The sequence below is a fragment of the Rhinopithecus bieti genome, unplaced genomic scaffold (genome assembly GCF_001698545.2).
Source record: "Rhinopithecus bieti isolate Rb0 unplaced genomic scaffold, ASM169854v2 scaffold_19669, whole genome shotgun sequence".
NCBI lineage: Eukaryota > Metazoa > Chordata > Mammalia > Primates > Cercopithecidae > Rhinopithecus > Rhinopithecus bieti.
Window position 1 is genome coordinate 317197 of NW_016809534.1, and position 13328 is coordinate 330524.

The 13328-nt window shown below is 34.3% G+C and overlaps 1 protein-coding gene across 1 annotated transcript in view; it reads right to left on the reverse strand.

Annotated features, from left to right (window-relative positions):
- CFAP69 (cilia and flagella associated protein 69) overlaps nt 1-13328 on the reverse strand; it is a 75815-nt gene that overhangs the window by 45435 nt on the left and 17052 nt on the right. Inside the window, 7 exon segments of the mRNA XM_017889685.1 lie at nt 760-883; nt 2903-3080; nt 3558-3707; nt 7150-7248; nt 10150-10214; nt 10216-10224; nt 13138-13247. Coding sequence (XP_017745174.1) covers nt 760-883; nt 2903-3080; nt 3558-3707; nt 7150-7248; nt 10150-10214; nt 10216-10224; nt 13138-13247 — 735 coding nt within the window.

Sequence of the window (13328 nt, forward strand, 5' to 3'; positions counted from 1 at the left end):
TTCAGCCCAAAATCTCCTTAAGCTGATAAGAAACTTCAGCAAAGTCTCAGGATACAAAATTAATGTGCAAAAATCACAAGCATTCTTATACACCAGTAACAAACAGAGAGCCAAATCATTCCATTCCATTCACAATTGCTTCAAAGAGAATAAAATATCTAGGAATCCAACTTGCAAGGGATGTAAAGGACCTCTTCAAGGAGAACTACAAACCACTGCTCAGTGAAATAAAAGAGGACACAAACAAATGGAAGAACATACTATGCTCATGGATAGCAAGAATCAATATCATGAAAATGGCCATACTGCCCAAGGTAATTTATAGATTCAGCCTAGAGTTCTATATTCAATGAGCATAGACTTTAAGAATTAAGATGAATTAAATATATTTTCAGATAAAAAGAAAACTAAGATAATTTGTTGCCAGCAGCCAGCAGGTTTGCACCACAAGAAATTGTAAACAAATTTCTTCCAGTGAAAGAGAAATGATGCCAGATGGAAACTCGAATCATCAAGAAGGAAAGAAAAGCATAAGTGGTAAATACGTGTATAAATCACACAATATGAGAAAGATTCCAAATTTCCAAAGGATTGCAAAGAATTGGCAGAGTGATAAGCATACTGGTGACCATCATGATATTACAGCATAACTTTAGCATTACAACAAAATACACAAATATTACAACATAATATAGGACTTCTTTCACTCACGCCCACCACTTCCACAATTAAAATTAACGCAATTTGATTCATACTTACAATCATTGGTGCTTCAGGATTTTGAGCTATAATTGTAGTGATCACTAATATGTCATTTCTAAGCTGACGGTCATAATGACTGAAACCTCTCATAAACAGATTTGTAAATACTTCCTTCAAAGCCCTAGAAAGTAAAATCATATTTTAAAAACGATATTGTTATGCACTAAATATTTACGTCCCTCCAAAATTCATATATTGAAATCCTAACCCTCAATGTGACGGTTTTAGGAGTGAGGTCTTAGGGAGGTAATGAGCCCTTGTGAATGGAATTAGTGCCCTTATAAAAGGAACTCCAGAGAGCTGTCTCGCTCTCTTGCCTCCATGTAAGGATACAAGATATTAGCAGTATGTAACCCAGAAGAGGACCCTCATCAGAACCCAACCACACTGGCACCCTGATCTCAGAATTCTAGCCTCCCAAACTATGAAAAATAACTTTCTGTTGTTTACAAACCACCCAGTTTATGGTACTTTGTTATAGCAGCTCAAACTAAAACACATACTTTTATGGAAATATTACCTGAATGTCTATCAACAAAATCTCCCTTTTTATATTATACTATTGATTTGAACATATTTCTAATATTTTTTACACTTCGAAATCTACCTCTAATTCTCTATGTACCAGATAAGAATCCACTAAACCAGTCTATTACACATGGTGGCCAAAGTGACAGCTCTATAATACATTCAATCATGTCATTTTCCTTTGTAAAACCATTTAAAGACTATTCTTTGTTCTTAGGATTAAGTCCTACCTCCTTAACAAGGTTTATTAGGCCTTTCGTGTTATGGGCCCTGATAACATTGTTAGCCTCATCTCTCATCATTGTAACCTGTTCCTTCTGCTCTCACCATACTGAATTTTAGTTTTCTGATTTTGCTAATTATATTTTCACTTGTTTTCCCTGTCTAGGACGCTCTCTGCATGCAAAACTTTTCTGTGTTACCAAGTCATTCAGTTACTAGACTTCAGTTCATTAGGAAGCAGTTATGAATTCTCCAACTCTGAGTTAGGTTCCCTTGTATTAATAGCAGACATCTGTTGCTTTGCCTCCTGGGACCTACTTGCCCTTTTTATAAGAACACCATTCTTATTTTTATTTAGGCATTTACTCCTTCCTGACTTTTGCTCCTGTGAAGCTGCCTTGAGCTGCCTTTTTACCAGTCAGAGCATTTTTTCTTTTGGCATTAATAAATCACTGTGGAATGGGCATTTGACCAATATTAAACCATTCAGGGCCAAACTGGACTCAATTCAAAGACTTTTCTCTGAGCCTTCAGCATAGCAAGGTTTTGCTTCTGCTTGATTTGAGGTTGAGATGATGTGATCCTAGACTTCTTAGGTCTTACTACATAGGCTTGGGTATGAAGCCAACACTATGGAAGACAATGTGGGGGGGGCGGGGACCAAGTCCTAATACCTGCTGATCCTTCAATAAAGCTGTACATCAAACCAGTTTTATCCTTGACTTTGTAGTTAAATAAGCCATAAATTTTCTATATTGCTTTGATCAGTTGGGTTTTTAGTCACTTGCAAACAAAAATGTGCTGATTGACCTTCTTCTGAAGAACATGCAGCATCTTATAATAATCTGTTTCATAACATTTAGTATGTTCTCTTTTAGTTGTCTATTTACTTGTCTATCCCTCCTAACACAATGTAAATTCCACGAATGCAAAGACAATATCTGTATTGTTTTCAGTGGTATTTCTATGGCTTAATACTGAAGCTGGCATAGAGCAGACAATTATTTGTCGAATAAGTGAAGAAGCAACTTGAAGGCTTCCATTTTGTTGCTAATGCTTACTGCAATATCTGGAAGATAGTAAGCACTCAATAATAGATTCACTGGATAAATAAATGAAATTGTTCTTCTAAAGTCTAATTTTACTTTATGTATATTCCAAGGTATAATTTACTGTTAAGAAGCTACTTCAAGAGCCTTCCACATAGAAAAGTGTGGCTTGTTATTGTGCAGATTCATTTATACCATGGCACAAAGAAGATGTCCTGAAACATAGCCATTACATGAATCTAAAACATAATTGAACACAGATTCAAACAAACATGTTAGTTATGTCATTGGCTATCATTTTAAGATTAAAAGAACATTCCTATCTAACCACATACACTTACAGCAAACATTCCAAGTTACTAAGCTGTTGTATGACTTCTTCTTTTGAAGATTTTTCCAACAAGTTCCAAAGTATTTCTGATGAACGAAATAAAAGCTGTCCAGAGGGATCTGGGTCATTGAGGTGAGTACAGATTCCACTGGCTGCTTGTGCTTTCATCATTATAGTACAATTAACTTCTGAAAATAAATTTTAAACACTATTTTGCTTTATAATATTGACATTTTAGACAGAAACAAAAGTAGTTGACAATGAAGTGTTTAAACTTAATAATATACAAACCAGAAGTCGAGAGATGCTGCAGAACTTTAAGTACCCAAAGTTTCTCAACAAGTTGATTTTCAAGCAAGGTGATTGACTGGACCATTGTTTTGCTAATCCTCCAACTTCAGTAAGCTGTTGTATGACTTCTTCTTTTGAAGATTTTTCCAACAAGTTCCAAAGTATTTCTGATGAACGAAATAAAAGCTGTCCAGAGGGATCTGGGTCATTGAGGTGAGTACAGATTCCACTGGCTGCTTGTGCTTTCATCATTATAGTACAATTAACTTCTGAAAATAAATTTTAAACACTATTTTTGCTTTATAATATTGACATTTTTAGACAGAAACAAAAGTAGTTGACAATGAAGTGTTTAAACTTAATAATATACAAACCAGAAGTCGAGAGATGCTGCAGAACTTTAAGTACCCAAAGTTTCTCAACAAGTTGATTTTCAAGCAAGGTGATTGACTGGACCATTGTTTTTGCTAATCCTCCAACTTCAGCCATTTGAATCTTGTATGATGAACTCGCTTGCTGGTAACCTAACAACAATTAGTTAATAAATACAAACAGTTATCTCACAGAATGATCATTAAGACAAAAGAATGAGTAATTTATTATGAAGCAAAAGCAAGAACAACTTTTCAAAAGTGTATGGAATTTATGAATTGTGCAGCATAGGGATGAGCCATACTTTTTTCTGTAAAGGGGCATATAGTATTTTAAGCTTTGCAGGTTATAACGTTTCTTGTCAACTACTCAGCTCTATAGCACATTGTGGCAAGAAAGCAGTAATAAACAGTACAAATATAAATGGGCATGGCTGTGTTCTAACACAATTTTGTTTTCAGTGGGCCTAGTTTGACCTGGGACCCAGAGTTTGCTGATCCCTGGTGTAGTATTTAAAATAGGACCATGAATTTTGGAAACATCCTAAATTCTAAAAAAGAACAATATTTCTTGTCAGTAGATATGACTTTCTGTAATGGAAGATGATTTGATTACAAATACGGAATGTTTTCACTAGTCAGTTTCATTGTTCGGGTCCAATGCATTACTTCAGTACTTTCAAGGGACAACAATTATGTAGTGTCCGCAATAAAATAAGAGGTGAAAAATGTAATGCTACTCTGATAATTGTGAATGAATTTAATGGTATTTTAGGGAAATTTGATTCTTGGTGACACATTTTATAAAAATTCCTTCTGTCTTAGCACCTGTGAGAAATACTAACTCTCCTTTTGATGCAGGTATACAGGTGCTTACCTAACTACATTCAACTAGAGGGATTAAATAAATACCAAAGGGTCCTCATTTACTGAGATGATGTTTATTTTTTCTTAGTGATCTCACTTATCTAATTCCCTGACTTTTGATTTTTGAGTCCAACTAGATTCCTTAACTTTGCCCTAGTTCTGAGGTATCTGTCAGTTTGTCTTATCTTTCTAAATATGATCTCTGGCTGTGGACAAGACCCTGTCCAATGCTTTGATGAGCTTTCTATGATATGCTCTAGCTACTCACCACATGAATTTTAAAAGCATTTAAAAGTAAGAAGAGGAAGATTAAAATTGCCTGTATTTTCATCATCTAGAGATAACATTAACATTTTCATATATTTGTGATATTGTTAATGTATGCATACAATTTTAACAACATATTAGTATACAGAATTTTATATTCTACTGTACTCATTAAACTGTTATTGTAAGCTTTTCCCTATCCTATAAAATATTTTCTAAAATCATGATTTTTAAGTGCATCATATGGATGGACCAAAATGTACTTTATACTTACTGTATCTTTTTCTATTGCAGGTACATTTTAATAGAGGGATATAACACTATTAAAGCTCATGGACTTAATTCCTGTCTCCAGGACTGTGTCTCTTTCAACTGCTGTACTGAGGACTTTTCAGCTGTGGTCCCAGATGTCTGGCCACACCCATTACTTGAAACCAACTGTGTGACAGTGAGAGCACTGACTCCTAATTTTCAGAGCCTGACCAAATCAACCTCACGTCTTTGCCCCATAATACTCCTCTGTCTTAAGTCCTACAGCACTTGTCTCCCTTTCTTTGAAGGATGTCTGTATTTTGCCAAGGTTAACTCTAAGCTTGTGCTCTTAATTCCATCCTCTTGTGCTTTCTTTGAGAATTTGGCCTTCCCATTTCTTTCTTACCAGCTTCTAGCTCCTCTGCCTACAAATGTGATTTCTTCCTATCCTAAAAACCCAAATAACCTTTCTCTGACTTTGCACTAGTTGAGCTGTTCTCCATCTTTTCTTTTTCTTCACCATCTCATCTTAAGATATATCTGCATTCATGAACTACCACTACTCTCTCAGTCTCAAATCCAGTGCCTCTACTCTCACAATTCTCTGATTCTTTTACGTTGTTGTTGTTTGTTTGTTTTTTGAGACGGAGTCTGGCTCTGTCGCCGAGGCTGGAGTGTAGTGGTGCAATCTCGGCTCTCTGCAAGCTCCGCCTCCCGGGTTCACGCCATTCTCCTGCCTCAGCCTCCCGAGTAGCTGGGACTACAGGCGCCCGCCACCACGCCCGGCTAATTTTTGGTATTCTTTTTAGTACAGACGGGGTTTCACCTTGTTAGCCAGGATGGTCTCGATCTCCTGACCTCGTGATCCGCCCGCCTTGGCCTCGCAAAGTGCTGGGGTTACATGCTGAGCCACCGTGCCCGGCCAATCCTCTGATTCTTGAATCCTGCATCTGCCCTGACCACTGTATATCAATAGATCTGTCAAAGATTAACTACAACTTTTCAGGTGTCACATTGACTTGGCCTTTTAACTCTTTGATTACAGAAAACTCTGCAGCATTTGACACTGAGACAACTTCCTCCTCCTTTGTCAAATATTTCATTCATTGGCACACAAGACATGGCAGTCTTTAGGTTTTCTTCCTCCTCTTTGAACCTCCCTTCACTGCCAATTTCTTTTAATCATTTTTTCCAAACCTCAATATGGACACTCTCCATGTCATTTTTCATGCCTTGCTGCTTATCTGTTTTATCTCTTGGCAAACTCAACCATTCTGGTGGCTTTTCAACTCTATTTGGGTGGATTCCAAACCTGTATTTCTGGTCCCTGTTGCTTTTAGTATCCAATATCTTTTATCTACCAAGACACTCCTACCCATCTATCTCATCAATAGTTCAAATTGGACATTTAAGAATCTCCTTATTCATTTCTCTAGTTTAGCTGTTGTTCCACTTTTTTGTTTTACTTTTTGACTGACTTCTGTTTTCCCTGAATTTCTTTTTTCTTTTTTTTAAATTGTCTTTTAAAATTGACTTCTGGTTCCCATTTTCCTTAGTCTTAAATAATCTTTCTTTTGAACTACCATAGACTCTTATTTCCACCTATTAAGAATCATATAATTTAAGAAGTTATTGTTTATATCTTCTCTCCCTTCCTAGATTGATTAGAAATTACGGAAACTATGAAGGTAAGAAGTACATCTTAACATTATATCCTCACAGTGCACGTGCCGCTGTCTTGTTCCTGCCCAATTCAGTGTGGTTCACTTACCACTCTATATTAAGGTCCCTTAGCTATAACACACAGAACTATTTTCCTAAACATGATGGAGAATGGCCCTGGTATTGGTAGTTTAACATTTAACTGAGTGGGGGCAGATATTATAAATAATTATAAAGTGTTTAAAAAATAACTTTATCAATAGTATTACATAATATAATAGTAACATTTATGATTATTAATAAACTAAATTGGGCATCACTTTACAAATTTGTTCATATTTAGCATCAGAATAAAATATGCAAATCAAAACTGAAAATACATATATAACTTTTAAAGATGACCAAAGAGATCAAAACTACAAAAAAAGTTTTCTTTTTAATGTGTCACATTTATGAGCCCACTGTGTCTGTCAAATTCCAAGAGAAATGAGAATGTTCTGTTTTTGAAATACACAAGTTATCACTGAAAGACCATTGTAAACTTCACCTGGAATATGCTTCTTTGGTGGTTCTGCATGATAAAAATCAACAATACACTTACAAATTTGTATCCTCAATTCAGAACTTGGTATTTTCATTAAGTCACCTGCCAGAAAGATAAACAGGTGCTACTTAACAACACTGTCATAAGTTTATTTGTAGAATTTAGGCATAAAATGTTAATAATATGATGATTATTAACAACATTCTCAGAGATTCAAACTGGATCATGTTCAATTTATATACATATTTTTATACATATACTCACACACATACATACATATACATATAAACAGTACCCTGAATCCATCCTTATACATTTGGCCCCTCAATCAATTCAGCCTCTCCTTTCTAGGGAGAAAAGAATGATGACTATTAACACAAATGCTAGAACCAGACTGTCTAAGATTAAATCCTGGCTCTGCCATTTACTACCCGTGTAAACTTGTGTCTTACTTTTCTCATCTATTAAACAGGTATAACAATAGTTACCACATTTAAGATTGTTGTGAGGATTAAATTAGCTAATATGAGAAAAGGGCTGAGAAAAGCATCTAGCATATTGTAAGTTCTACATGTGTTAGATACTATTATTACTTTGACAAGATATGGGTTAGCATTTTTCTCCCTAACTAGAGGGTCAGTAATTTTTTGCCTTTACTAATGCATTCTTTGCTTAGAGAAGCTCCAGGTGAACTTTGCTCTTCAATTTGTTAGCAGACTGGAAGAGAGTGAGTTTTTAGGCAGCTGGCCCACAGGCAAGGGTAATAGTTTTATGTTCAAGCTGTCTGCGTGGGGTTGGCGAATAGAAAGGTTCCTTTTCGGTCGTATCTAAACTACAATTAAATTGGCTTCAGCCTGTATTTCAAACTGGATTTGCATCTACTCTGTTGAAGTCCTATAAACACGATCCCCAAGGGTATCTGAAAATGATCTGTGGGACTCTGGAAATGATCCAGGTTCTCTGAATGCCCGAGGACAGCTGTAGTCAGTGATATCGACCTTAGAACTAAACTAGAACTGATTGGACTCTCTGAGGGTAAAATAATAATTAGCAATTCCTCTTTTGCATTAGCCCTTGCAAGATGCTCATCTCTGGAGGTGGTTAGCAAGTGGGGTGGCAAGTGGACAGAAGGAGAAAGCACAAAGGAAAGCCTGACCTCTGCAAAAGACATCACTTAAAAAAGACAGTTTTAAGATTATTCTAACTCTAAATTTTATTTATTTTTTGGACTGTTCTTTTGGAGTTGCAAAATCACTACTTAGGTTTTAAAAATTTTACACAACAGGAACAACTAAGCTTTTCCAACAAGACTATCCAAATGTGCAGGCTTATGGGAAATTCTAGGGTCTTTCGTCTGCTTTTCCACTGTTTTAGTTCCTGTAAATTTAGATAATTTATCATAGCTTCCTGTTTCATAATCTCAGGGCAGAGTACCAACTTCTTCCCTCATCCATTTCCAGAATCTTGCTTCTGAGTCAGAAATATCTATGTATCATTTGGAAGAAAATGTAATATAACTTATTAGCACACAGTAGAAACTGGAAGTTCTTACTAAAATCATGAAGAGTTTTTGTTAAACATTTCATCTTATATACAATTATTTTAGTTTAAACTAATGTTTCCAGCCATTAAAAAAAAACCAAGAGACAGAAGAGCAGTACTTGCAGTCAGTAATCAGCAAAGGAAACTCATTTAAAGTTAAGAGTTCATACTGTTGTCATATGAGATAGTAACATGTTGTGCAGGCAGGGTACCAATCATTGAGCAAAGAACAAGCTGACACTCAGTAAAAAATTGGCCTGTATTTATAATACAAGCGACTGTCAACACTTTTGGAAGCAATATTTAAAAATAATGGCAACAGGGGTATTTTAAAAAATGTTACCAACAAAACTACACTTTTCTCTGTTAATACTACCATGTCCTCTTTTGGGTTGGCTTCTCGTTGTAAATTTCCACTGATGATAGAGATTCATATAATTAAAAATTCCCATATTTCTGAACCTGCCTGCTTCCTAAGGTGTTTTCTTTAAACTGCCCCTCATGTTTAACCTAATCTCCACAAAACCTTCACCTACTCTAGGCTATAGAGTAGGTGAACCCTAGGTAGTTTTCCCAAAGTAACTAAAATTAAAAACTATAAAACCTACTGAGATATAAAAGGGTTAGTGTCTATGTTAAAAAAATCCTTTTTTTTCTTCATTCCAGTTGAATCTCTAACATCTTTCTATATGGAGTGTAATGCTGGGAACATCACTACTCAGCAAATATTTTTAAAGATGTATTGGATCAATTGTGTATCTTTTATTCCTCCTGTACAAATAAAGACCTAAACTAGTAAGTATCGATTTAATGTACGATTTGTTTTGGGAACATGCTGTCATGTCCCAGGAGCTGACTCAAAGTGCCAGTGTTTCCCTAATCTAATTTCCCAGGAAATTGTTTTCTTCCTTTTGAAAATCAAGTGATAACCCGTATGTAAATACCTACCCTTTTATGATATTTTCATATTTTGTGTACAAAACACAGGCATCTGCCTCTTTATGTGCATTATGCTTAAGTTCTTAATATGCTATCATTTTATGATTTGGTTTAAAATTTTAGATCATTTAATGAATAATTCTATGATTGTAGCAATTAAATATTAGAGTTCAAAGTTGAAATGTTTTGTGATTACTTAAAAGGGGATGTATACTTTCTGATTTACAAAAATAGTGAACAAACACTTCAACAAACTAAATAACAAATCATCAAACTACATAACCAGCCTGTCCTTGTACTTAGAAGATGGACTTTTATTGGTATCATGAAACAACCTGAGCAGAATACAATACCAGAATTATCACCAAGCACACTGTGATTAATTCACTACTAGGAAACAACAGAAGATCCTAGACATGGAGAAGGAGTCCTCTTAGTGAAACTTGGGGAAAATAGATACTTCCTTGTCAGTAGGACCTGTCATACATTACATCCGTATACCTAAAGGAAATCTTAACTTACCCAGAAGCGCAATTGAATTAGCAGTATCTTCAGCATAAGTTATTTCATCCGATACTTTCTTTTCAAAATGGCAAGCTTCAATAAGAGTGAAGAATTGTAAGAGTAATTTTTAATAAAGTCTTTGATTGAAGCATCATTTGTAAATGGGGGAGAGTTCATTTCTAAAGAATAAATTAATAATAATATTCTATTCTTTAGCCCTGGGGAATTGACAACTATTAACTACCAGTTGTAATACATAGTATTATAGTTTAATAGTATTGTAACTATTAAAAATGTTTCTTGGGCCGGGTGCAGTGGCTCACACCTGTAATCCCAGCACTTCGGGAGGCTGAGGTGGGTGGATTACGAGGTCAAGAGATTGAGATCATCCTGGCCAACATGGTGAAATTCTGTCTCTTCTAAAAATACAAAAATTCACTGGGCGTGGTGGCATGTGCCAGTAGTCCCAGCTACTTGAGAGGCTGAAGCAGGAGAATTGCTAGAACCTGGGAGGCGGAGGTTGCAGTATGCTGAGATTGCACCACTGCACTCCAGCCTGGTGACAGAGCGAGTGAGCCTCCATCAAAAAAGAAAAGAAAAGAAAAGAAAAGAAAAGAAAAGAAAAGAAAAGAAAAGAAAAGAAAAGAAAAGAAAAAAATGTTTCTAATGAACTGACCAAAAGGAAAATATTATATTAATTATAAAAATTAAGAAATGGATGTAAAAGGCATAGGTTAAGAAAGTCATTTTGCATCACTTCATGAATAAAAAACTTAGGAACCCTCTTTATCTTTGAGGTCAAAATAGTAATAAACTATAGCTATAATTCTATCAAAGTTAGTACGACATTGGATAATCTGATACAAACCATAGATCTAAGCTCACCAATGACTTAAAAACTGGTTAAGAGGTTTTCCTGAAATTTTCAAAACTCTAGGCAAAATCAATAGTTTATTCATTCTTAGAGATCAGTGCATTTTTCCTTATTAGCTGGGTTAGTAACTATCCACAAAGTAACAGAATGCTTTTGCAGACATTAAGGCATTCAAGTTAAGACATATTAATTATAATTAGAATTGCATTTCACAACTACTATAACCAGTTATTTGAAAGTAACTTCTTTATAAATCTTAAAAGATCTGGCACATAAACCTATGTCAGTCTAAATTTCAAAGATAATATAAAAGTTATTTTTTAAATATATAAACTATCTTGACATTTCATGAGTTCAAAATTTGAACCTCCTGTACTATTTAAAGTACAATATATCCTATATAGAGAGGACTTTTCATTCATATTTTTCAAGAAAAGTTAAAGAAGTGGTTGAAAATGGCATTGAGAACTATCACATGAGGATGTATTAATAGCGATATACAGGCCAATTTGAATTTAAAGATAGCTGAAGAGCAAGCTACAAAAAGTACAATTTTATAAATGCCACAGAAGTTCATTTCTAGTGTTTGTCTAAATTTGTCATTTGAAACAAATAACATATTATATTTGTTATCCAGCTGCTTGTTGGATCTCTAAAGTGAAGGACTCTAAAACTAGTACTTTTTGTTCCCAAACTTTTTCCTTTTCTAGCAAAGAAGACAACCTATAAATAAAGCATCAGAAGAGTTTTCAACCAAAAAGTTTATGAAAGAATTAGCATTATACTTCTGATGCAGTGAGAAAACCATACTACTTGGAGGCCAAAATGGAAATATTATTCTATTTTTATTGTTTTTATCTTCCAAAAATGTCTTGAAAAGAGAAACAAGTGAGGGTGAGGCGTAGAGAAGTTATCTAGACATGAGCTGCAGTTAGAAAAGTAGAAAAAATTAACAACGTAAATAATTATGAAATATGAGGGAAAATGAAGACTGCAGCTATACAATTAAACATTCAGTCACAAGTTTTCATAGAGAATGAACTTTGTGCAGAGCTCTGTAGGAGCATAGATGTTGAAAGTAATGCTTATAAACTTGGTGTTCCAGGACTTGCAAAGCCTTGAGATTTAAAAGTTTTACATTATATAATCGTATGTAAATATAATAATAATTTCCAATCTGTTCCTTGAAAACACCAGAGCAACCATTTATTTTCCACTGTCCTTATCTATTAAAAAGCAAGGCATGGTATAGGCATTCAATATATTCTTTTGGTTATTTTATTCAGATATCAAAAAAATAAATTTCAGTGGTTAGAAACATTTTAAATATTGCTCCTAAATCTAAAAGTGAGAGTTAGAACCTACCATGTATGCATAATTCCACTAAACCTTTCAATTATTTATATATTATTTATTAAAGTAAATAATTGCTATCTAAAAAGTTAAATTGGTAGAAAGGTTCAGAAGCTAAAATTGTCAGAAAGGTTTATTCCTCCCTACTACATTACATTAAGCAACTAAAAATGGATATTTTAATATATACCTAGATTAGCCACCATGTGGCACCAAGGGAGCACCATATATTCAGTTCCCAGAGCTTGTTAAAGGACCAACAGTAGAAAGAATAAGGCACGTTAATTTTACAACTCTTACCTCTAACTTACATTTTTAAAATATATATCAAATGTAATTGGTGATATTTTATTCTTCACTCAAATTTCAAAAATCAGATAAAACATGACATATAACCTAATGTACCTTTGAGACCCAAATTTTCTAAAGACAGAGAAAAAAACTAGACTGAAACTACAAGCATATCCATAAGTTCACTCAAAGATTCTCTGAAAATACTATAATTCCTTGGTTACATCTAATATTCATCATTTACTTCAGAGTAACTAATTACAAGAAAGCATTTCAATATACTTAGAATTTAATCTCTTGTGGTTAGCAGTCTCAGACCACAGCAAACCGATTACCTGAAGTACCTGCTGGAATCAAGTGATGAACTGAAGTTTTCCTGAGTTCTGTAGCAATCTGCTACACTATAATGCATAGTATGTTTGTGATACAAGAAACATAACAACACACTCCATGTTAATGCAAAATAAAGTTGAAGAAAGATAACTTACCCACACAGTTTTATGATATCATATGCAGATTCGACAAAACGAGGCTGGTTTTTTATTTTTCCTGCACACAGATTCAGAATTTTAAATATCTGTGCTAAATCCCTTAATGGCTTTAATATTTTTAGTTAAGAAATAAAATTAATAAAATTAAGATTCTTTATTAACATATTCTTTTTTTTTTTTTTTAACAT